Source organism: Capricornis sumatraensis, chromosome 9 (assembly GCF_032405125.1).
Source record: "Capricornis sumatraensis isolate serow.1 chromosome 9, serow.2, whole genome shotgun sequence".
Lineage (NCBI taxonomy): Eukaryota > Metazoa > Chordata > Mammalia > Artiodactyla > Bovidae > Capricornis > Capricornis sumatraensis.
The window spans coordinates 14756187-14782081 of record NC_091077.1 but is presented as its reverse complement, the minus strand read 5'-3'; the positions used below and the strand labels follow the sequence as shown (position 1 = coordinate 14782081).

Here is a 25895-nt window from a genome sequence, read left to right as displayed (position 1 = left end):
CGCAGGCGGAGGTGGGGCGGAGGAGCTGGTGCCAAGGAGCGCGGCCAAGACTCAGGCGCCAGGGCTTCACGCCTGGCCGAGGGGGCGGAGCGCGCGGTGCTCCGAAGAAACCTCGCGCTTTCCCCTCCCGAACCGGACCCTGGCTTTTCCGGATTGAGAGAGTGCCTAGCCGGATCCTGCTTTGTCCCCCCTCGCTGGGCGCTCAGCACTGATATTTCCGAATTGAAATCCTGAGGGCTGCCTAGCGGCAGCGGCCGTGAAACAAACGGCGGAACTGCTCCCGGCGCTAAGGGGTCCGTCCCTGAGCGGACCTGACCTTGATTGTGAGTTTACTTTGCGCTGAAGCGCTTTAAACTGTGGAAAAATTCTTCAGTTCAGTTTAGTTCATTCGCTCAGTCGTGTCCGACTCTTTGCGACCCCATGAACCGCAGCACGCTAGGCCTCCCTGTCCATCACCAGCTGTTGGAGTTCAGCCAAACCTGTCCATTGAGTCGGTGATACCATCTAACCATCTCATCCTCTATCGTCCCCTTCTCCTGCCCTCAATCTTTCCCAGCATCAGGGTCTTTTCCAATGAGTCAGCTCTTCGCATCAGGTGGCCAAAGTATTGGAGTTTCAGCTTCAACATCAGTCCTACCAATGAACACCCAGGACTGATCTCCTTTAGGATGGACTGGTTGGATCTCCTTGCAGTCCAAGGGACTCTCAAGAGTCTTTTCCAACACCACAGTTCAAAAGCATCAGTTCTTCAGTGCTCAGCTTTCTTTATAGTCCAACTCTTACATCCATACATGACTACTGGAAAAACCATAGCCTTGACTAGATGGACTTTTGTTGACAAAGTGATGTCTCTGCTTTTTAATATGCTGTCTAGGTTGGTCATAACTTTCCTTCCAAGGAGTAAGCATCTTTTATTTTCATGGCTGCAATCACCATCTGCAGTGATTTGGGGGCCCAGAAAAATAAAGTCAACCACTGTTTCCCATCTATTTGCCATGAAGTGATGGGACCAGATGCCACGATCTTAGTTTTCTGAGTGTTGAGCTTTAAGCCAACTTTTTCACTCTCCTCTTTCACTTTCATCAAGAGGCTCTTTAGTTCTTCACTTTCTGCCATAAGAGTGGTGTCATCTGCATATCTGAGGTTATTGATATTTCTCCCGGCAATCTTGATTCCATTTGTGCTTCATCCAGCCCAGCATTTCTCATGATGTACCTTGCAAATAAGTTAAATAACCAGGGTGACAATATACAGCCTTGACATACTCCTATTTGGAACCAGTCTGTTGTTCCATGTCCAGTTCTAACTGTTGCTTCCTGACCTGCACACAGGTTTCTCAAGAGGCAGGTCAGGTGGTCTGGTATTCCCATCTCTTTCAGAATTTTCCACAGTTTATTGTGATCCAGACAGTCAAAGGCTTTGGCATAGTCAATAAAGCAGAAATAGATGTTTTTCTGGAACTCTCTTGCTCTTTCCATGATCCAGTGGATGTTGGCAATGTGATCTCTGGTTCCTCTGCCCTTCCCAAAACCAGCTTGAACATCTGGAAGTTCACGGTCCACGTATTGCTGAAGCCTGGCTTGGAGAATTTTGAGCATTATTTTACTAGCGTGTGAGATGAGTGCAACTGTGTGGTAGTTTGAGCATTCTTTGGCATTGCCTTTCTTTGGGATTGGAATGAAAACTGACCTTTTCCAGTCCTGTGGCCACTGCTGAGTTTCCCAAATTTGCTGGCATATTGAGTGTAGCACTTTCACAGCATCATCTTTCAGGATTTGAAACAGCTCAACTGGAATTTCATCACCTCCACCAGCTTTGTTCGTAGTGATGCTTTCTAAGGCCCACTTGACTTCAGATTCTAAGATGTCTGGCTCTAGGTGAGTGATCACACCATCGTGATTCTCTGGGTCATGAAGATCTTTTTTGTACAGTTCTTCTGTGTATTCTTGCCACCTCTTCTTAATATCTTCTGCTTCTGTTAGGTCCAGACCATTTCTGTCCTTTATCGAGCCCATCTTTGCATGAAATGTTCCCTTGGTAGCTCTAATATTCTTGAAGAGATCTCTAGTCTTTCCCATTCTATTGTTTTCCTCTATTTCTTTTCATTGATTGCTGAGGAAGGCTTTCTTGTCTCTCCTTGCTATTCTTTGGAACTCTGCATTCAAATGGGTATGTCTTTCCTTTTCTCCTTTGCTTTTCACTTCCCTTCTTTTCACAGCTATTTGTAAGGCCTCCTCAGACAGCCATTTTGCTTTCCTGTATTTCTTTTTCTTGGGGATGGTCTTGATTCCTATCTCCTATACAATGTCACAAACCTCCGTCCATAGTTCATCAGGCACTCTATCAGATCTAGTCCCTTAAATCTATTTCTCACTTCTACTATATAGTCATAAGGGTTTGATTTAGGTCATACCTGAATGGTTTAGTGGTTTTCTCCACTTTCTTCAATTTCAGTCTGAATTTGGCAACAAGGAGTTCATGATCTGAGTCACAGTCAGCTTCCGGTCTTATTTTTGCTGACTGTATAGAGCTTCTCCATCTTTGGTTGCAAAAAATATAATCAATCTGATTTCAGTGTCAACCATCTGGTGATGTCCACGTGTAGAGTCTTCTCTTGTGTTGTTGGAAGAAGGTGTTTGCTATGACCAGTGCGTTCCCTTGGCAGAATGCTATTAGCCTTTGCCCTGCTTTATTCTGTACTCCAAGGCCAAATTTTCCTGTTACTCCAGGTGTTTCTTGACTTCCTACTTTTGCATTCCAGTCCCCTATAATGAAAAGGACATCTTTTTTTGGTGTCAGTTCTAGAAGGTCTTGTAGGTCTTCATAGAACTGTTCAACTTCAGCTTCTTCAGCGTTACTGGTCGGGGCATAGACTTGGATTACCATGATATTGAATGGCTTGCCTTGGAAACAAACAGAGGTCATTCTGTTGTTTTTGAGATTGCATCCAAGTACTGCATTTCGGACTCTTTTGTTCACTATGATGGCTACTCCATTTCTTCTGAAGGATTCCTGCCCACAGTAGTAGATATAATGGTCATCTGAGTTAAATTCACCCATTCCAGTCCATTTTAGTTCGCTGATTCCTAGAATGTCGATGTTCACTCTTGCCATCTCTTGTTTGACCACTTCCAATTTGCCTTGAATCATGGACCTGACATTCCAGGTTCCTATGCAATATTGCTCTTTACAGCATCGGACCTTGCTTCTATCACCACTCCCATCCACAGCTGGGTGTTGTTTTTGCTTTGGCTCCATCCTTTCATTCTTTCTGGAGTTATTTCTCCATTGATCTCCAGTAGCATATTGGGTACCTACCGACCTGGGGAGTTCATCTTTCAGTGACCTATCTTTTTGCCTTTTCATACTATTCGTGGGGTTCTCAAGGCAAGAATACTGAAGTGGTTTGCCATTCCTTTCTCCAGTGGACCACATTCTATCAGAGATGGGAATTCCAGACCACCTTACCTCCCTCCTGCAAAACCTGTATGCAGGTCAAGAAGCAACAGTGAGAACCAGAGGTGAAACAACTGACTGGTACCAAACTAGGAAAGGAGTATGTCAAGGATGTATATTGTCACCCTATTTATTTAACTTTGATATGCAGAGTACATCATGCAAAATGCCTGGCTGGATGAAGCACAAGCTGGAATCAAGATTGCAGGGAGAAATATCAATAACCTCAGATATGCAGATGACACCACCCTTATGGCAGAAAGCAAAGAGGAACTAAAGAGAAAGAGGAGAGTGAAAAAGCTGGCTTAAAATTCAACATTCAAAAAATGAAGATCATGGCATCCGGTTGCATCAATTCATGGCAAATAGACGGGGAAACGATGGAAACAGTGACAGGCTTTATTTTCTTGGGCTCCAAAATCACTGTGGATGGTGACTGTACCAATGAAATTTAAAGATGCTTGCTCCTTGAAAGAAAAGCCACGAGAAACCTAGACAGCTTACTAAAAAGCATTTAGGAATCCTGACAGGATTTTTGCCTAAAAAGGTTGGTATAGTCAAAGCTATGGTTTTTCCATATGTATGGATGTGAGAGCTGGACAATAGAAAAGGCTGAGCGCCAGAGAATTGATGCCTTTGAATTGTAGTACTGGAGAAGACTTTAGAATCCCTTTGGCCGCAAGGAGATCAAACCAGTCAATCCTAAAGGAAATCAGTCTGAATATTCATTGGAATGACTGAGGCTGAAGCTGAAGTTTGGCACCTGATGCAAAGAGCCAACTCATTGGAAAAGACCCTGATGCTGGGAAAGACTGAAGGCAGAAGGAGAAAGGTTCGACAGAGGATGAGACGGTTGGATGGCATCACCATCTCAGTGGACATGAGTTTGAGCAAGTTCTGGGAAATGGTGAAGGACAGGAAAGCCTGGAGTGCTGCAGTTCATGCAGTCTCAAAAAGTAGGACACGACTGAGCGACTGAACCACAGCAAGAAGCAGGGAAGATCCAGCACAACCAAAAATAAACAAGTAAATTTCTTTTTAAGTTTTTTTTTTAAAAAAGAGCCTACTGTGCGCCAAGTGTCATTCCAGGTGCTGGAGACACAGTAATGAACAGAATAGACCAAATTTCTTGCTATCACGCAGAGATCATTTATTAATAGTAGGAGCAACAGAAACAAAAATACTATATGTAAAGTTGGTCCTTTGGCCAAAACTCTGCTGTCCAAATGCTGGGGCCCAGGTTCCATCCCTGGTCAGGGAACTAGATCCCATGTGGCATAACTGAGTTTGCATGCCGCAACTAAAGATTCCCCAAGGGGACGCAGAAGACGGAGAATCACCCAAGTGGCAACTAAGCCTCAAAACAGCTAAATAAATACATAAATATTAAAAAATATATATATATGGAGATGTAGCTTGTGCTTAGTTCTAAGAGAAAAATAAAGCAGGGAAGGGAATAGGAAATGTCAGGATTCCTAAAGCAATAAATAGAGCATCATGGGAAAGACTGAGAAGGTGACACTGATCAAGAAATGGAGGGAGGTGAGGAGGGAGTCTTAACAATATCAGGGAAGGAATGTACCAGGCAGAGCTCACTGGATGTGCAAAGGCCCTGAGGTAGGAACTGCCTTAAAGAATAGCCAGAAGCCTGGTGTGGCTGGAGTGCAATGAGGAAGGGAGGGAATTAGGGGGGAGGAGGGCATGGAGGGGATGGTGTAGAGCAAGGGCTGGGGAGAACTTTGGCTTTTCCTCTGAGTGAAGTGGGATCCATGGAGGGTTCTGAGCAGAGGGGGTCACCCCTGACTTGGGAGATTACAAGCAGGAGCTACAGTCAGGGATGGGGTGGGTGGAGGACTGGGTGGAATCAGGAAACTGGGAGCAGTGATGGTGCCTAGAGTGGGAGTGAGGACCAGAGGTGTGGTTCAATTTGGCATTCATTTTGGCAGCAGGGCACGTTGCCCTTGATGCATGGTCCTGCTCTAATGTCCTGAGAGGGTGGAGGGCCATTTTCTGAGATGGAACATGGGATGATAATAGGGGCTAGTTTGGCAGAAAAATTTGTGCCCCCAGTCTACACTCTCTTTGTGCTTTCTTGAAAGAAAGGGGAGTGGATGCTCCCCCACCCCCTTTCCACAGCCATCAGGAAGGGCAGGGCTTCCTCCAGGGTGTCAGGCAGTCTCAGGAAGGGAGGAATGGTCCCACTGCAGACCAGAGGCTGTGCACCAGGACAGAAGTACCCAAACCCCACTCCAGGGCACTGTGCCTGCTCGGAACTCATCCTGTGCTCTGGTGTGACCACCTTGCAGTTCCCTTGACCTGGAATGCCCTTCCTCTCATCCCTGATGGGGCCAACATTTCCTTGTGGCCTCAGCCTCCTCTTAACAAGGTTTCCCGAGGATTTGCCTGGTGGATCAGAATCTGCCTGTCAATGTAGGGGACAATGGTTCCTTCCCTGGTCCAGGAAGATCCCTCATGCCTCGGAGCATTTAAGCCCATGCCCCACAACTCCTGAGCCCAGTGCTGCAGCTGCTGAAGCCTTCACACCTACAGCCTGTGCTGCACAACAAGAGGAGCCACTGCAATGAGAAGCCGGCTCTCCCCAGCTAGAAAGATGTCCAAGCAGTAACGAGGACCCAGCGCAACCATAGATAAATACATACATACATCAACAATTAAAATAAAAAAACTTTCCCAGTACTCGCCTACTCGCTGGCTCCTTCCTCCTGGGCCACAGCCTAATCATTCCCTGTCACTTGCTCTAGTGATTTCATTACTGAAACTCATTCACTGGTTGAAATTCTTTTGACTGACTTGACTATATCACCTCCATTTGCGTGAGTGCCAGAAGGCCAGGGAATCTCTCAGCCTCAGCACCTGAATCAATGTCCAGTCATTAGAGGCAGACGGTCAATAGTATTGGTTGAATGAATGAACTTCACTTATTCTCAGCATTCTGTACATGCTGCTCTTCCAACCCAGGGTTCCTTCCCCACTGCTTTTATGGAAGGTGCTAGAGGACTTCATCCCCCAGGTTGCAGCAAGGCTAGGAACACAAGGTCCAGACATCTTTTTACTTTTTTGGCTCCCAGGCTCTTCATTTTACCGAGCAGGCTTACCAGCTGTCACACTCAGGCTTAATTGCCCGGTGGCAAGTTCCCTGACCAGGGATCAAACCTGCAACCCCTTCATTGGACAGTGGATTCTTAACCACTGGACCACCAGGGAAGTCCTCTTTCTTTCTTTCCTTTTTTTTTTTGAAAGCTGCAAGTTTTCAAGAACTCAGTTTCCTGACCTGGGATTGAACCTGGCCCTCACAATGAAGGTGCCAAGTCCCAAACACTGAGTCACCAGGGAATTCTCAGCTATCTTTTCAAAAGAACAGCTTTGTTTCCTTCAGATACCCAGGAGAGGAATGCCTGGAGCATACATTAGTTCTATATATTTATTGAAATAGAGTTGATTTATAATGTTTTGGGTAGTTCTATTTTTAATTTTCTGAGGAACCTCCATACTGTTCAGGCCCTAGTCTGAGTAACATTCCATTGTAAGGCCAAATCAAGTTTTGTTTTTCATTCATGGAATGACTTTGGTAGTTTCCACCTTTTGGCTATTCTGATTCATGGTGCTATCAGCATTCCTGTACAAGTGTTTGTATAAGCATCTTTTCAGTTCTTTTGAGTGTCTACCTGGGAGTGGAAATGTTAAGTCACATGATAATTTCATGGTGAACGATTTGAGGAACTGTGAGACTGTTTTTCCTGGCAGCTGTACCATTTTACATTCCCACCAGCAACGTACAAAGATTCCAGGGTTCCAATTTCTCCGCATCTTTGCCAACATATATTTTGTTTAATTATTATGGTGATTGTCATCGTAATGGATGTGTATTAGTGGCCCAGTCGTGTCCTACTGTGTGACCCAATGTACTGTAGCCCACCAGGCTCCTCAGTCCACGGAATTCTCCAGGCAAGAATATGGGTAGCCATTCCCGTCCCTAGGGGATCTTCCTAATGCAGGCAGTGAACCCAGGTCTCCTGCATTGCAGGCAGATTCTTTACTGTCAGAGCCCCCAGAGGGGGAAGTGGTATCTCACTGTGGTTCCCCAATACTTCTGGTATGTCCAGTGGATGAGCCCAAAACAGAGCTGTGATGTACAGCTTGGATGTTCAGGGACCAGCAATTGCTGAGAGGATGGGGCCAAAGGGCACAGCCACCAGCTGTGACCTTGAGAGGCCACTTCCCCTGGTGATACCTTGATGGCCTCAGCTGCAGAAAGGGATGGTAGTGCATCCTGCAAAGGGTGGGAGTGAGATTTCCATAAGACCATTAGGGACTGCTGTGGTGGTCCAGCGGTTAAGAATCCACCTTCCAATGTAGGGGACACAGGTTCAATCCCTGGTCCAGGAAGACTCCACATGCCTCGGGGCACCTAGCTGGTGCAGCACAAATGCTGAGCCCACGCTCTAGAACCCCTGCTCTGCAACAAGAGAAGCCACTGCAGTGAAAAGCCCGTGCATCACAGCTACAGAAGTGTCCCCTCCCACCTCGCTGCAACCAGAGAAAGCCTGCAAGCACCAAAGACCCTCGCAGCCAAAACAAAACAACCAAAGAAAGAAAAACTAAAACAAAAAAGGCCATTCATGGGACTTCCCTAGTGGTACAGTGGTTAAGAATCTGCCTTCCACTGCAGGGGACACAGGTTCAATCTTCACTCAGGGAACTAACATCCCACATGCCTCAGGGCAACTAAGCCCTCAAAACTACTGAGCTTGTGAGCTTTAGAGCCCATGCTCCACAATAAGAGAAGCCCACTCACCCCAACAAGGACCCGGCACAGCCAAGAGAATGAATAAGTCAATAAATAGATAAATAAAATTCAAAAGACCGTTCCTGCACAGGGAGAAAACAGAGAGCCGTAGTTGCAAGTTGTGTTTCCTTACGACTGAGCTCTGAGAATCCCACCTCAAACTTCCCAATCAGGACCACAGACTTCCTCCTTTTTCCCCACAGATGAGTTCACTCTCGAATCATGGTTCCTCATAACAGCCCTAAAGTGGAAAGCAAAGCTGCGTGGTATGTGGATGTTGATCGAAACAGAACTCAGCTCCTCCATCCACTCAGTTCAGTTCAATTCAGTTCAGCTGTTCAGTCGTGTCCATCTGTTTGTGACCCCATGGACTGCAGCACGCCAGGCTCCCCTGTCCATTACCAACTTCTGGAGCTTACTCAAACTTATGTCTATCGAGTCAGTGATGCCATCCAACCATCTTAGCCTCTGTCGTCCCCTTCTCCTCCTGCCTTCAATCTTTCCCAGCATCAGGGTCTTTTCAAATGAGTCAGCTCTTTGCATCATGTGCCCAAAGTATTGGAGTCTCAGCTTCAGCATCAGTCCTTCCAATGAATATTCAGGACTGATTTCCTTTAGGATGGACTGGTTGGATCTCCTTGCAGTCCAAGGGACTCTCAAGAGTCTTCTCCAACACCACAGTTCAAAAGCAGCAATTCTTCGGCCCTCAGCTTTCTTTATGGTACAACTCTCACATCCATACGTGACTACTGGAAAAACTGAAAGTTTATTCTGTGCTGGACTCTGCCATGCCACTGGCTGCGAATCCTGCCTGGAACTCAGGTCCACATTAGCCTGACGTTCAAATCTCTGAACTTGGTGTTGGATGGGAGCCCAGGTTAGGCTTCTCTCGGCTGGAGGCCTTGCTAGAGCAGAAGGGCCTGGACCCCAGCTCTTGAACCTCTGTCTGTCCCCCTCACCTCCTCTCACCAGCCTTTGGGGCTCTCCTACCGAGGTGTAAGGAGGCATCGCAGGGCAGTTCCTCCTGGGCTGGCAGCTTCCCCTTCCTTAGGTTCCCCAGCAGTGTGCTCGTGTTCTGAGCAGCTTTGTGAGGTTTCTTCTTTCCCGGGTACGTCGTTGCTAGATGGAGGCATCTTTTCTTTTTCTTTTTTTTCCTGTGGCCCCATCCTGAGCCATGGAACCTGCACCCCCTGCAGTGGAAGCACAGAGTCTTACCCACTGGATCACCAGGGAAGTCCTGAGATGGAAGCATCTTTTTTCTTAAATGTATTATTACTATTATTTGACTGCACTGGGTCTTCCCAGGTGATGCTAGTGGTAAAGAACTCTCTTGTCAATGCAGGAGACATAAGAGCCTGGGGTTTGATCCCTGGGTTGGGAAGATTCCCTGGAGGAGGGTACAGCAACCCAGTCCAAGTAGTTTGCCTGCAGAATCCCATGGACAGGGGAGCCTGGTGGGGGTACAGTCCATGGGGTCACAAAGAGTCGGACATAACAGCATGCACACGTTACCGGGTCTTAGTTGCAGCATGTGGGATCTAGTTCCCTGACCAGGTTTCAAACCCACACTCCCTACCTTGAGAGAGCAGAGTCTTAGCCACCTGATCACCAAGGAAATCTGAGATGGAGGTATCTTTGGTGGGGCTGTGGCTCTTTTCTCAGCCCTTGGGGTCCTCGTATCCTCTCATGTCTCCTATTAGGCTTCTGTGTGTGTGTGTGCCACTCAGTCATGTCCGACTCTTTGCAACCCCATGGACTGAACCCTGCCAGGCTCCTCTGGCCATGGGATTCTCCAGGCAAGAATACTGGAGTGGGTATCCATTCCCTTCTCCAGGCGATCTTCCCGATCCAGGGATGCACCCCAGGTCTTCTGCATTGCAGGCGGATTCTTGACCATCTGAGCCACCAGGGAAGCCCAGTGGGCTTCCATGCTGACCATCAATAAGCAGACACCTTCACTGCAAATCAGAGCCTCCTGCCTCTCACCCTCTGGGTCTCCTGGGGGTCAGTTCCCAGCCCTATTAGTTCATTTGAGTTTTCTGAAGCCTGATCAGCCTCAGCATGGGCATTCTCCCTTCAGGGATATTTTTCAAAGGTTGTGAAGGCGCTTTGCTCTCTGGACTCTGGGTTAACCAATGTGGTAAGAGGATGTGATAAGGTTTGTTTGTTTTTTGGCCCCCCTGCATAGCATGTGGGATCTTAGTTCCATGACCAGGGGTTGAATTTGGTCTCCAGCAGTGTAAATATGGAGTCTCAGACACCGGACCACCAGGGAAGGCCCCCTGTGATAGGCATCTTCAGGTAAGAACAGCTCCCCTGAAGAAATGTCTTCACACATCTCTATTTAAAAAAAAAAATATTTTAATTGCAGAGAATTTCAAAAGAGGCAACAGCGAAGAGGACATGTGGTGAAGCCACAAGTGCCTACTTGACACTCCTCGTGGCCAGTCTCGCTCCATCCCTCCACTTACTCCCTGTCATGGGTTCAACTACTTCTCTCCCCAGGGAGAGGGGGGAAAGTGCTGACCCCAGATTGTGATCTTATTTTGAAACAGGGTTTTTGCAGATGATCAAGTTCAGTTGAGGTCATTAGGATGGGCCGTAACTCATCTTGACCAGTGCTCTTATAAAAAGGGGAAATCTGAACACACACACAGACAGCACCATTCGAAGATGAGGACAGAGATCAGGCTGATGGATCAAGCCAAGAAATGCCAAGGATGCCAACAGATTTCCAGAAGCTAGGGGAGAGGGACGGGACAGGTCTTGCCTCATAGACTCGGAAGGAATCACCCCTGCCCACTTTTCTTTTGGGAGGGGGGATGCTCTGTAAGGTGTTTGGAGATCTTAGTTCCCCGACCAGGGATTGAACTCATGCCCCCTGCAGTGGACTGAGTCATAACCGCTGGATCACAAGGGAATTCCCGATCCTGCCAGCATATTTTTCAATATTTTTTTATTTTGTGGCACCAAATCTTTAATTGTGGCATGTGGGATCTAGTGCCCTGACCAGGGATCGAGCCGAGGCCTCCTGCATTGGGATCATGAAGGCTTAGCCGCTGGACCACCTGAGGAGTCCTCCAACCTTGCCAACATTCTGCTCTTGGACCTCTGGCTTCCAGAAGTGTGAGATAGCACAGTTCTATTGTTGAAGCCCTAGTTTTTGTGTGTTCAGTCATGTCCAATTCTTTGTGACCCCATGGACTGTAGCCCACCAGGCCCCTCTGTCCGGGCAAGAATACTGGAGTGGGGTGCCATTTCCTTCTCTGAGCGATTTCCTGACCCAGAGATCGAACCTGCATCTCTTGCATCTCCTGCATTGGCAGGCGGATTCTTTACCACAGAGCCAGCTGGGAAGACCCTCCTAGTCTGTCGTGCTTTATGGTAGCCCAGGAAACACACACATTTTATGCCCTGATTATTACAAAGCACATTCTAGACCCCAGGTCATTTTTCCTGATTACTTTTTCCATCCTTGATCTGGCTAAGGGATTCCAGTGTGGGGTAACAGGTTCTGACTGCTTTCTTCACTGTTTCCTGATGGCCATGTTGTGGACAACTGAGCCCATTAAACATAGCTATGGGGCTGGGTGCTGTCAGGACAACAGATGCGTCTTTCTTGGGGCCTCAATGTCCCCGCAGAGCTAGTGAGAGGCACAGGCAGAAGCTGGTCATGGTTTGGGCTTAGCCCAGCATTTCCCACCCAGGCTCTGTACCCCTTCCTACTACTGGCTCCAAATAGCTTTATCTTCTTAAAATTATTTTTAAAAATTGAAACAGTTGACTTACAATGCTGTTAGTTTCAGGTGTACAGCAAAGTGGCTCAGCTATACATGCACACCGACCAGGGGTTGAACTTGCACCCCCTGTACTGGAACCTCAGAATCTTAACCACTGGACAGCCAGGGTAGTCTCAGATTTTTCTTTTTCCCTCAGTCAAATCTGAAACTTTAAGGATCACAATTTTTGTCCACTGAGGACGTTCAAAGAATGTGCTGTGAGCTCTCAAGGGACTCCCGAGAGGCATTCCAGAGATGTTTTCAGTGGCGAGCTGCCCAGTCGATGGGTCTCTTTGGCCGCCTGGGTGGGCCTGCAGGCCAGATGGCAGTTTCAGCCAACTTCAAAGAAACCGACCACATTATTCTGTAGTCTGTGTTGTGACTATTAAAGAGATAATAACTTGGGGGGGGTGGGAGACAGATAACATCGGCAGACTCAAGAATCTGTATGTCGGATTGGTGTTTAAAAAATGTTTATTTGCACATTTATTGACCACTTTGATCCTGACTCCACGTTTAGGGAAAATCCCTGTGATGGAAGCCCCAGTTTCCATGTTATACCCGTTTGGAGAATCAGGCCCACAGCTGGACGGAAGGATGGTAGTAAACGGGACCATAAGCCCCATCAGGGATATGAGCACTTGGTCAGAGTGCCTGGGATTGGGAGGCAGCAACCAGTGGGTTCTCAGAGATGGCTGCTTCTCTGCTGTGTGCTCCCCGAGGCTGACTTGCCCTGGCAAAGTTGATCCTGGGTCATTTCTACAAACGGGGTCTTGAGGCAGCTAGGTACCCAGGGACGCCCAGCACCAGGGAAGGCACCAAATGGAATTTTTCACAAAATGGCAATCAGCTGCTGTGCTTCCCCTCTTTGATTACAAAATAAAATGTGTCTGACACGAAACAGAGATGTGGTCTCTGGCGAGCTGCCTTCTTCCCAGTATTGACGCCTGCTTGGCTGCTCTCTGGGTGTGGCCTCAGCCTCCCACTGGGACCAGGGGGCCTGGGATGGGGAGGCGTCTCCCAAGCCCACTCAGGGCTTGGCCTGGTTCAGAACAGGAAGGAGGGTGGTCTGTGTGCCCAGGGGGTGCGGGGTTGGGGCTCAGGGGAAGTCTCGGTAGGGCAGGCGGAAGGGGTAGAGGGGTGTGTAACGTGAGTCATGCCAGAGCAGCTTCTCTTCCAGGAAGGCGACGGTGGGCAGGGTCAGGACCAGGGTCTGGTGTTTGAGCATGCTGTGCACATTCAGGCCTGGGGGCAAAGGGAAAGGGGGGCACAGTTAGGGCCAGTCCCCTCCTCCCCCAACAGAGACACCGCAGTCTAGTGTAGGGTCCTGAGCCCAGCAGCCTGGGTTCAAACTCTGGCTCAGCCGCTCACCCCTGGCAAGACCCTGGGCAAGGGGTGGTCCTCAGCTCGTCAATGTCAACCAAAACATCCAGGGTACCCCGACTCTGCCCTGTGCCAGGGAAGGGTTCCCACCTCACCTTCCCGTTGGGGAGACAGATGATAAACAGAGCAGATGAATAAACACAATGTACTGAGGGGGGTCCATGTGGCTGCAGGGAGTGACGAGGGAGGGAGGGGAGGGGAGAAGGGGAGAGGAGGGCAGGGAGTGCAGGATCTGCGGGCCGCCAGATAAGCCAGGTTTTTACCCTGAGTGAACTGGGAGCCCTGGAGGGTGGTGGGCAGAGAAGGGACGGGATCTTATTCAGGTGCTCAGGGGCCCTCTGGCGGCCATAAGTGGGACTGGGAGGGGGATCGAGATCAGGACAGATTATGACAGTTAGCAGGTGCCTGGTCCCAGGGCAGAGGCGACAGAGTGGGAGATGCTGAGGGCTGGCCCAGGGTGGTGAGAAGTTGCTGGATCCTGGACACATTCATAGACAGAGCTGACAGGGTGCGCTAACGGACTGGAGTGGAGGAAGGAGGTCTTATGCACCGTGATGACTGAGACCCCCATGTGCTGCTGTCCAGGAGGCAGCTGGGCCTGCAATCAGGAGGCCAAGAGAGGGCTCTGGGGACTAGTCAACCCCTCGATGGATCAGGGGTCCTGCTCAGGGCAGCTCTGATCCTGTGTGTCTGAGTGAGGAGCCGGGTGGGAGCAGCCATGGGGCCCTTGGACTCACTCCACCCCGGCACTGAAATCCAAGCTTGGACTGACGCGACCTCAGAGCATTTCTTTAAGAAAGACATCATTCTCCCAGGGCTGGGCCAGCTGGGGGTTGTGTAGGGGAGGGCGGTCACTGCCCAGGGACGCTCGGTGATTGAGTTATAGATACAGGATGTGAACTGGCCTGAGGCCCTTTGCTCACCGACAGCCGGGATCAGGTTGAAGGTCTTGAGCCCGGATGTGGCTGCTACGACGTTCTGGGGCATGTCCTCATGTTCTCTGAAATACATACAGGCCAGGAGGTAAGCCCTGCCAAGGACGGAGCCTGCCCCCCACCGCCCCTGCTCAGGGCGGCCCCCTCACAAGTCTACAAAAAGGACGGAGTCGCCCCAGCGGCGGTAGCGGGCCAGCTCCATCAGGTACTGGGGGTCTGTGGTGGGCAACTCCAGGGAATCCACGATGTGCAGGTCATCCTGGTGGGAGGAAGGGACAGGCTAAGTCTCCTACTGCCCCCCTGGGAGCCACTTGGGCCCCGCTGCAGCTACTCAGGCTCCCCCACCCCCACAGGCCGCATCCCAGCACACAGTGGCTCCCGGCAGGATCGGTGCTGTCACCTGGGCCAGCTTGACAGTCAGCGCCACCTTGAGGCCTTGCACCCTCACTTTCATGGGCAGCATGTAGTAGTAGCTGGTGGGACCCCGGGGGCCATGGGCGATACCTCCTGCAGGGGCAGAGGGATGTGTGAATGGGTGAAGGCCCCAGCTGGGCTCGGAGGTCAGAAATCTGCCCCAGTGGTGGGCCCAGAGAGGAGGCTGCTGGCAGCCAGGCTGAAGTGCAGCAAAGAGGGTGGGGGTGTCAGGGAGGGGTGGGAGCGGAGGATGGATCAGGCACCACCTGGGACAGGTAACTTTGCCTCAGAGGAGCCTGGTGTCCTCAGCCATCAATCCCTGAGTGAGGATAATTCTACTCGGCTGCTCCCCCTGCTCGGCCCTGGGAAGCGGCAGGGGACCTGACAGGATCCCTCCCTCGTTCAAATTCAGACAGAGGCTTGATCGCAGAGGGAATCAGGGCTGTGTGGGCCAGCACAAGGGGATTCAAGGGGTGGAGGGGACCCAAAGAGGATCATGGTGGGCTTCCTGGAGGAGGCATGGCCCAAACACAAGGGAAAGGGAAAGTTGCTCAGTTGTGTCCTGCTCTGCGACTCCATAGTCCATGGAATTCTCCAGGCCAGGATACTGGAGTGGGTAGTCATTCCCTTCTCCAGGGGATCTTTCCAACCCAGGGAAGGTTGAGAGGAATTGGCCAGGCAAATGGAAGATGCCTGAGTCAGCTCTATCTGGTCAGGAAGGTGTGGAAGGGACAGGGGGGAGGGGGGTCTGCAGCCACCAGGGCCTGGAAGGCCAAGAGGAGGGGCTCAGACTTCATACAGGAGCTAGGAGGCTTGGGAAGATCCCTCTGGGTGCTGTGTGAAGTGTGGGCCAGGAGAGCTGAGCTGGGAGGTGGGGCAGAAAGGGACTGTGGCCACGGCCTGATGAGAGGTTGAGGCCAGAGCTGCGGGGACCTGCGGGGAAGTGCTGTCTCGCCAGCCTCTGGCCGCACACACGTGGGCAGACCTGCTCACCTCCTCGCCAGATTGGGGAGCGGATGCTGCCGTGTCTGGCGCGCCCACTGCCTTTTTGCTGCCAGGGCTTCCGGCCACCTCCCCGCACCTCAGCCCTGGTCTTGGTCTTGGCGTAGCTCTGTGGGCACAGAGTGAGGAGAGAGTCAGGTTCACAGGCAGATGCCATCACAGCCGAAAGGCACCAGGCCCACGGACAGGGCAGTGAGCTGGGAGGACCGGCTACTGCTGGGGAGCTGGAGAGGAGGCACCGAGACTGGGGCTCCATCAGGACAGGCAGAGTGCTTTGGGAGGGAGGGAGGAATAAAGAAGTCAAGAGCTCCCTCCTCCACTCCAGAACGTCAGCCTCAGAAGGGCAGGGCTGCTGCTGCCTGGCACACAGTAGGTGCTTCGTATTTTTTGAATGATTTCCATGTGTTGTAATTAAAAGGAAGGTAAGGGCTTCCCTGGTGGGCCAGTGGATAAGAATCCATCTTGCAATGCAAGGGACACCAGTTCAATCCATGGTCCCGGAAGATCCCACATGCCTTGGGACAACTAAGCTTGTGTGCCACAACAGTTGAAGCCCACCCCCGGCTAGAGTCCATGCTCCGAAACAAGTGAAGCCACTTCAATGAGAAGCTGGTACACCACAACAAAGATAGCCCCTGTTCGCCGAAACTAGTGAAAGCTGGCGTGCAACAATGAAGACCCAGCACAGCCAAAAATAAAATAAATAAATATATATATATATATATATACTTTTTAACAAAAAAAGAAGAAAACAACCTAATTTTTTAAAAAAGGAAGGTGGGGGAATTTCCTGTCAGTCCAGTGATTAGGACTCTGTGCAGGGGGCCTGGGTTCAATCCCTGGTTTGGAAACTAAGATCCCACAAGCCAAGTGGCCAAAAAAATAAGAATAAAATAAAATTTTAAAAATGAAAGGAAGGTGGGATATGGGGAAAGATGTGGGGGTTAGAATCAGGGAGAGGTGTGGGATGGGGGATCCTGTGAGGTTTCCAATGCCAGGCTGATGACTTCATTCCCAGGGCCATGGGGAGCCAGGCAGGGCTCACAAGACTCGAGGTGGGCACATGAAAGGCAGGGACCCTGACTGAGAACGGCATCTTCCATGCTCTTGGCACCAAATCCAAACATCCCACGTTGCCCCTGCTGACCTCCAGGGCCACCCTGGGCTCCCTCTGATCCCACAGGCCTTCGCCCATGCCGCTCCCACTCCCTCCATGCCAGCCCCACTGCCCCCTCTACCTACTTAGCTCCTACCTATCACACAGCTGAGGTTAAATGCCCCTTTCTTCTGAGACACTTCCCTAATGATGCATTTACAGGCATGACTGACTCCCATTCTCCCATTCTGACTAGACTGGGAGCTTCATGAGGACAGGGACCTTGCCTGTCATGTCCCCTAGCACAATGGCCAGTACACAGTGGGTGTTCAGAAAATGCCTAGTGGGAATTCCCTGGTGGTCCAGTGGCTAAGAATCCTTAGAAGCCTGGTGGGTGGGTGGGGGGGCGGCTATAGTCCATGGGGTCGCAAAGAGTCAGACACAATTGAGCACGCAGGCACACACTAGGGCTTCATCAACAGAACTGTACTGTCTCACACTTCTGGAAGCCAGAGGTCCAAGATCAAGATGTTAGCAGGGTTGGAGGACTCCCCTCGAGGTCCAGTGGCCAAGCCTCCGTGCTTCCAGTGCAGGGGGGCTGGGTTCAATCCCTGGGCAGGGAACTGGATCCCACATGCCACAGGAAGACCCAGAGCAGCCCAACAAATAAATAAAGGTATAAGTATAATCAGTAATACATAAAAATAAATCTTAAAAAATTCTCAGTGCTCATATTTAAGAAAAATATGGCCCATTGGGGAATGGTTCAGGAGAGAGAAAATGGGGCCTGAGCCAGCCATCCAGAGAAGACACAGCACAGCCTTCCTCTGCCTCTGCCTCAGCCTCACCCCGCCTGCCCTGCCCGGGGCACTCACAATTCTCTTGAAGTTCTTCTGCCAGATGGCAACCTGGTGCAGGATATCCAGCCTGTGAAGAAAGGAGATATAAGAGGGCCGGGTGCACTTAAAACGCTCCCTGCTCCATGAGATGAAAACCCGGGCTCCTCCCATCCACTGCCAGGGCCCTGCGTCCGCTCCAGTCCCTCTCTGGGCCCATCTCGCACCACCTCCAGCCTGCTCCATGCCCGTTCTGTCACTTCTTTACAGACTAGCTTGCCTCTCCAACCCTATGCTGTCCTGTACAGTGGATGGCCATATGCGCAGCTACTGAAGCCCTAAAAAGTGGCCAGGGCCACATGACAGTATTTCATATTTTTTAAAAAATACTTGTTTATTTTGGGTTCCCCTGATGGTTCAGTGGTAAAGAATCTGCCAGCCAGTGTATGTTCGATCCTTAAGATGGGAAGATCCCACGTGCCTAGAAGCAACTAAGCTCGTGGGCCACAACTATTGAGCCTGTGCTCTAGAGCCCAGGGGCCACAAGTACGGAAGCCTGGGTGCCCTAGAGCCCATGCTCTGCAACAAGAGAAGCCACTGCAATGAGAAGCCCGTGCACCGCAACTACAGAGTAGCCCCTGCTCGCCACAACTAGAGAAAAGTCCGTGCGGCATTGAAGACCCAGAGCAGCCAAAAATAAACAAATAAAAATTTAAAATATCTTTATTTAATTGACTACATCAGGTCTTAGTTGTGGCATGTGGGATCTTTAGTTCTGGCATGTGAACTCTGAGTTGTGGCATAAAGGATCTAGTTCCCTGCCCAGGGATCCAACCCAGGACCCCTGCACTGGGAGTGCAGAGGCTTACCTACTGGACCACCAGGGAGGTCCCAACATTTTAGACTTATCAGGCCAAATGAAATATATTACTGAAATCAATCTTACTTGTCTCATGCCATTTGAAAGAAAATGTGGCTACTGGAAGAACTGAAATTACACACGGGGCTCGCATTGGACAGGGGTGCCAGGCTGCTGTGCCAAGCGTTGGCAAACTATGGTTTGGTTCAGTTCAGTTGATCAGTCATGTCTGACTCTTTGCAACCCTGTGGACTGCAGCATGCCAGGCCTCCCTGTCCATCACCAACTCCCGGAGCCTACTCAAACTCTTGTCCATTGCATCGGTGATGCCATCCAACCATCTCATCCTCTGTCATCCCCTTCTCCTCCTGCCTTCAATCTTTCCCAGCATCAGGGTCTTTTCAAATGAGTCAGTTCTTCCAAACAGGTGGCCAAAGTATTGGAGTTTCAGCATCAGTCCTTCCAATGAATATTCAGGACTGATTTCCTTTAGGATAGACTGGTTGGATCTCCTTGCCATCCAAGGGATTCTCAAGAGTCTTCTCCAACACCACAATTCCAAAGCAGCAATTCTTCAGTGCTCAGCTTTCTAAGTCCAACTTTCACATCCATACATGACTACTAGCTTTGACTACACTTTGACTAGCTTTGACTAGATGGACCTTTGTTGGTAAAGTAATGTCTCTACTTTTTAATATGCTGTCTAGGTTGGTCATAGCTTTTCTTCCAAGGAGCAACAGTCTTTTAATTTTATGGCTGCAGTCACCATCTGCAGTGATTTTGGAGCTCCCCAAAATAAAGTCTCTCACTGTTTTCCTTGTTTCCCCATCTATTTGCCATGAAGTGATGGGACTGGATGCCATGATCTTCGTTTTCTGAATGTTGAGCTTTAAGCCAACCTTTTCACTCTCCTCTTTCATTTTCATCAGGAGGCTCTTTAGTTCTTCTTTGCTTTCTGCTATAAGGGTGATGTCATCTGCATATCTGTGGTTATTGATATTTCTCCCAGCAATCTTGATTCCAGCTTGTGCTTCATCCAGCCCGGCATTTCAAATGACGTATTTTATGGTTAGAAAGGCCAAGTCTGGCCTGCTGCCTGTTTTTGTAAATATGCTTGACTAGAACACAGCCACGCTCATCCACTTACTCATTGTGCACAGTTGCTTTTGTACAGCATCAGCAAAGATGAGTAGTTGCCATGGAGATATTACAGCCTTCAAAGCTTATAATATTTACTCCCTGGCTCTTTACAGAAGTTTGCCGTCCCAGCTCTAGGCTGGGAGCAACATCAGCAACCTCAGTGCTCATTCACTGCTATATCCCTGACACCCAGAATGGAATCTGGCACCTGGTAAGCACTTCCTAGGTATTTACAGAATAAATAAAATGCTTTCTTTCTCTCTTTTTTTTTTTTTACCTCGCAGCATGTGGGATCTTATTTCCCCAACCAGTGACGGAACTCATGCCCCCTGCAGTGGTAGCTCAGAATCTTAACCACCAGGGAAATCCCAAAATACATTGTTTTTAATTTTTTTTCCTTTGGTCACCCCTTAGCAGATTGGGATTCTGTAAAAACAGGGGAGAAACCATACAAACATTATAGTAATAAGTTAACAGCAGTTATTATCTGCTAGACACAGTAGACATAAGAGACATCAAACTCTTTGCAAGCGAAAACTTAGTCCTGGGAGTTGGCCCATATACTGTTGAGGATACAGTTTACAAGCTATGTGACCATAAGCAGATTTCTTAACTTGCCTGTGCTGTTTCTTTAGCTACAAAATGAAAATAAAAAAAAACAATAAAAAGGAATTCCCTGGCAGCCCAGTGGTTAGGACTTTGCACTTTCACTATGGAGGCCCTGGGCTCACTCCCTGGTCAGTGGACTAAGAGCCCACAAGCCACATGGCCAAAAAAAAAAAAAAAGAGAGAGAGAAGTTAAAATAAAATAGAATGCAAATAGGCTGAGCCAGGCACACAGTAAGGACTTAACCACTGTTAGTGCCCATTTTTGCAAACACCAATAACAGCAACAATAATCAACATTTCTGTAGACCATATTATGGGCCAGAATTATCTCATTTAATCTCTTGAGGTTTGACAGAATGGAGACATCGAAACACAGGGGGAAGGTAGGATTCCAATCCAGTCACTCGGGATACAGAGCCCTGTGCCCTTAACCCACAGAGAACGTTACCTCTCAACCCTCACCTTCACGCAACTCTGAAGCAAGAAAAACCATCGTTCCCTTTTGACAGCTGGAGAAAATGAGGCTTGAGCCCAGGTCATCCTGATTTCTAAACCCCCGATCCTCGTCCCTCTGCCACCCAGCTTACCATTTCAGCTGCCACTGACCTGGGCGCCGTGGAGAAAACGTCTGGGTGCAGTTCGGTCAGACCCACGCGCTCCTGCTCATAGCCCCGCAGAGATTCAACCCAGGCCTGCACCGGACGCCGGTGCAGGGGTACCGGGAGCTCGCACCTGCGCAGTACGGGTGCCTGGGGACCTGGAATGATTGGAAAGTCAGGAGTAAGGGTCAGAGTTCCCAGTCGCCACCCTTTCTGGTGTGACCAAACAACCTCACCTGCGCTCGCCAAGGGTTCTGGTTTCTCCGCCGACTGCACTGCCTCTTCTGCCAGCGCGTTCAGGCCCTGTAAATGGTGGGCAGGAATGAGAGAGAACCCCCCGGGCCCTTCAGCTTTTATCCTCCGACCCCGCCCTCCGTCCTCGGCCTCACCCGGCAGCCCCTGGGCCGAAGCCAGGCCCGGGCCCCGGCTCGGACTAGCAGCTGCATCTTCGCGTAGCCCTCCACGCTTAAAGAGGTCAAGGCTTCCTCTGGAGTCTCGCGACGCCTCGAGATGACGTCACTCCCGCGACACCGCCTGCTCGGCTCGTTTTCGGCTTAGGAAAGCGGGGCATGCAAGATCGAAGACGGAGGGGCTCGCCTCAGCGTGCCCCTACCTCCGCCCCAAGACTAACCCCCCCAAACCCCAACTTTCTCTGCAGGACTAAGAACCCTCTGCAACCCCGGGAGTGCGAGCCCACAGTGAGAAACACCGCCCCTTCTTCGGTCCCGCCCCCAAAGGGAGCCTGAGGGAATCCAGCCAATGAAACCTCCCTACTCAAAGGACACGCTCTTCATTCAGCCAATGAGCTGTTAAGTATGAAAGAAAAGTTCTGGGGCGGGCACTAAAGGGAATATGGCCAATAGTTGTTACGCTTTTATATCGGCCACGCCCTCTAGGTCCCGCCCCATTGGGGCCCCGAAGACTCTAAGCTGCGGTTTCTACAGGAACGTGAATTTTTGTTTGTTTAAAAGCAGGGCTTTATCTCCCGCAGAAAGCCTTCAGGATAGGACCTGGAGGATAGATCCCCAGGGTATGTCCCCGTTCAATGCCTCAGGTTAGGGATGTGTCTCCCTCACCTCCTTGGCCAAGATGTCGCGTCTCATACAGCCCGAGTTCTCAGAGAGCACAATGGAAAGTCCACAGATCCTAGCTTGCTCTCTTGTCCTCTCTCACAATAGAAATCCAAATGCTCATTTTAAAAGATAATTTTATTCATGTATTTGTTTATTTAGGCTAGTTCTTCCTTGGTGCGCGAGCTTTTCTCTAGTTGTGCGGCACGGGCTTCTAAATGCAGTGGCTTTTTTGCCGAGCACGGAGCTCTAGGCGAGTGGGCTTCAGTTGTTGGGGTACGTGGACTCAGTATTTGCGGCCTCTGGGGTCTAGAGCACAGGCTCAATAGTTTTGGCTCACAGGCTTAGTTGTTCCGGGGCATTGGGATCCTTCGTGACCTGGTATCGAACTCGTGTTTCCTGCATCGCCAGGCCGATTTTTTACCACTACTGAGCCACCAGAGAAGCCCCAAGTGTTCCTTTTCTAGGTTCTTTGCCACGTTCCCCGTCGAGCCTCCAGGCGGCGCCACGAGCACATAGCAGCCTTTCTTGCCGGGCTCAGTTTAGTCGCTCAGTCGTGTCCGACTTTTTGCTACCCTATGAATTGCAGCACGCCAGGCCTCCCTGTCCATCACCACCTCCCGGAGTTCACTCAAACTCACTTCCATCGAGTCGGTGATACCATCTAGCCATCTCATCCTCTGTCGTCCCCTTTTCCTCCTGCCCCCAATCCCTCCCAGCATCAGAGTCTTTTTCCAATGAGTCAACTCTTCGCATGTGGTGGCCAAAGAACTGGAGCTTCAGCTTTAGCATCATTCCTTCCAAAGAAATCCCAGGGCTGATCTCCTTCAGAATGGACTGGTTGGATCTCCTTGCAGTCCAAGGGACTCTCAAGACTTCTCCAACACCACAGTTCAAAAGCATCAATTCTTCGGCGCTCAGCTTTCTTCACAGTCCAACTCTCACATCCATACATGACTACTGGAAAAACCATAGCCTTGACTGGACGGACCTTGCCGGGCTGAACCTGAGCATTTGGCTGCCAGCGCGATTTGGACCGAGTTCAGTGGCTGAGAACGTGTTTTCAGAGACAAATTCAGTGTACTCATCTGGAAGATGGGGAGATTGTAAGATTCGATGAAATGATTGAGGTAAAGCATGTCATGCATGAAACATGCAGAGCATTATTATATTATTATTATTAACTGAAGGGGAGTTTTGTCATCAAATCAAGACAAGAACCAAGGCAGGGAAAGGGGTGGGCACTGGAGGACCTGAATGCTGTGCTAAAGATGTAAGACATTGTTTCTTTTCTTTTTAAAATTTTCATCTGATATATGACATATGGATATTTTTGTATTAATGAAAATTCACAATGTTATATTTCATTGTGTACTCTACTCTTGTAAGAACTGTGAATATGTTTTAAACTTCACATACTTTGCAATTTCAAAAGGTCTTTTAAATCCTTTATTTTGTACAGTCTTGTTTATTCACTTTATGTTTGCGTAATTCACACACCTAGTAAAGAAAATTTCAAAAACTGCATAAAGAAAACTAGAGTGAATGAAAAATCTGTCTCCTCCAACCTCTGTTCCCTGCTGGGCCCGCCCCACATCCCTTTCTCTTCCCAGAATCCACCGCCACAACCAGCTGTGTCTCTTCTCTGAGAACCAGTTTATTATTTTACAGGCAGCTTTTTCAAGTCTGTCCTGGGCAAGAGAATTTAGATTTTATGTGGTGAAGAATGGAACGGCACTTAGTTGCTTAATGATTTAGTGGGCACCTACCGTGTACCGCTGGGGTAAATCCAACAGACACCCTTGAAATACTCACAGCTCAGTGCAGAAGGCTGAGAGATCGGAATCGGGGAGGGAAGTCGATAGAGTCTCTGAGAGCCCAGGGGAGGAACACCTAACCCATAGGGGCAGGAGTCTCACAGGCGACTTCTCTGAAGCTGTAACCTGAGAGCTAAGGCTTAAAGTTCCATCAAGAGTTTGTCCAAAGGAGAAAATGTGATCCAGGCTGAGGAAACAGCAGTTGCAAAGGGCAGAAGTTGGGGCGGGGGCTGGGGGCAGGGGGAGGGAGGAGGGTTGAAGGGGCGGCTGGACCTTCCTAATGGCCACAGGCTTTGTTTACTGACTCATTCATTTCTGTTGACCCCACCTCAGGGTTTTTGCATTGTTATTCCTTCAGCCTGGATCATACTTTTCTTTCTCTTTAAAGGCTTTTTTTTTTTTTTTTGACGTGGACCAACTGAATGGTTATGAATTTGAGCAAACTCCAGCAGATAGTGAAGGGTAGGGGAGCCTGGCATGCTGCAGTCCATGGGGTTACATTCAGGCACTGTAACTGTGGATTAGCAACTGTGAACAATAGCAGGTTTTATTTTTTGTTTTTTATTAGTCACTCAGTGATGTCGGACTCTTTGTGACCCATGGACTGTAGCTCACCAGGCTCCTCTGTCCATGGGATTCTCCAGGCAAGAATACTGGAGTGGGTTGCCATGCCCTCCTCCAGGGGATTTTCTCAACCCAATCTCCTGGGTTGGGAGGCTGGAACCCGTGTCTCCTTCTTCTCCTGAATTGCAGGCAGATTCTTAACTGTCTGAGCCACGAGAGAAGCCCTTATCCTGCCCTATTTTTTTCCATCAGTATTTATCTTCTAATATCTTATATAACTTCCTGGATTTTTTTTTAATGTCTTTTGTCTGTCTCCCCCATTAGAGGAGAAATTTTTGTCTCCTCCTTGGCAGAAATTTTGTTCTGCAGCCAGTATAGTGCCTATAACACAGTAGGGACTCAATACATGTTTCTTTTTTTTAATTTTTTGATTTTATATTCAAGTAGAGCTGATTAACAATGTTGTGATAGTTTCAGGTGGACAGCAAAGGGACTCAGCTGCACGTATGCATGTATCCATTCTCCCCCAAACTCTCCTCCCACCCACGCTGCTGCATGACATTGAACGGGGCTCCCTGTGTTACACACTAGATCCTGCACTCTATGGATAAATGTTGATTATCCATTTTAGTTTTTACGTATTTATTTTAGTTTTACCTGGGCTGGGTCTTCGTTGCTGAACACAGGCGTTCTCTAGTTGTAAGACCAGGGACTGTTCTCTGTGGTGTGCGGGGTTCTTATAGCGGTGGAGCATGGGCTCGTCAGCATTCGGGCTTCAGTAATTGCAGCATGCGGGCTCTAGAGCGCAGGCTCAGTAGTTGTGGTGCACAGGCTTAGATGATCCATGGCGTGTGGAATCTACCCGAACCAGGGATCGAACCCATGTCCCCAGCACTGGCAGGTGGAGTCTTATCCACTGTGCCGCCAGGAAGTCTGGTTTTCCTTTTTAAATATAGCAGTGTGGACATGTCCATCCAGACTCCCTAAATATCCTTCCCCCTCCTGAGTGAATCCCTTCATTCATCATCCTGATGCAGTGCTCAGTCACTCGTGCCGACTCTTGGTGACCCCATGGACTGTAGCCCACCAGGCTCCTCTGTCCATGGGGATTCTCCAGGCAAGAATACTGGAGTGGGTTGCTATGCCCTCCTTCAGGGGATCTTCCCAACCCAGGGGTCAAACCCAGCTCTCCCACATTGCAGGCAGAGTCTTTACTGTCTGATCGTCAGGGAAGCCCTGATGCAGGTATGTTACCCCAAACAGAATCGTCTCTGTCTCTTGGGTCTCAGGATCTGTATCCCCCCTGAATTCATGGGCAGATAAGGTACCCAAAGAATGATTATTTACTCAATGACCCTGGAATCATACAGACACAGGTTTGAATCCAGGGGCTGCTGCTAAGTGGTCAGGTGTCCCTGGGCATGTGGTTATCACTTTCAGAGTTCAGTCTCTTTATTGGTAGATGGGACACCCACAACCTCTCCCCTGACTAGCTGTGTGGTTGATGAGTTCTCTTTCCTTCCATCCTC

General features: G+C 49.5%; 1 protein-coding gene across 1 annotated transcript; it reads right to left on the bottom strand.

Moving 5' to 3' along the window:
- Nucleotides 1-12513: 12513 nt before the first annotated feature.
- Nucleotides 12514-21574, bottom strand: MRPL4 (mitochondrial ribosomal protein L4). The gene is made up of 9 exons (XM_068980452.1): nt 21305-21574; nt 21152-21218; nt 20923-21073; nt 17748-17799; nt 15768-15885; nt 14761-14867; nt 14510-14619; nt 14349-14425; nt 12514-13287 (listed from the first exon to the last, which is right to left on the bottom strand). The coding sequence occupies exons 1-9, from the start codon at nt 21359-21361 to the stop codon at nt 13142-13144; spliced, it is 885 nt and encodes a 294-aa protein (XP_068836553.1). The 5' UTR covers nt 21362-21574; the 3' UTR covers nt 12514-13141.
- Between the last annotated feature and the right edge of the window lie 4321 nt (nt 21575-25895).

Excerpts from the sequence above, each read along its gene's own strand:
- MRPL4 (XM_068980452.1), bottom strand. The coding sequence starts at position 21,361 with ATGCAGCTGCTAGTCCGAGCCGGGGCCCGGGCCTGGCTTCGGCCCAGG. Across the intron at positions 21,219-21,304 it reads TTCGGCCCAGGGGCTGCCGG|GGCCTGAACGCGCTGGCAGA; the intron begins GTGAGGCCGAGG and ends CACCATTTACAG. Across the intron at positions 21,074-21,151 it reads AGAACCCTTGGCGAGCGCAG|GTCCCCAGGCACCCGTACTG; the intron begins GTGAGGTTGTTT and ends CAATCATTCCAG.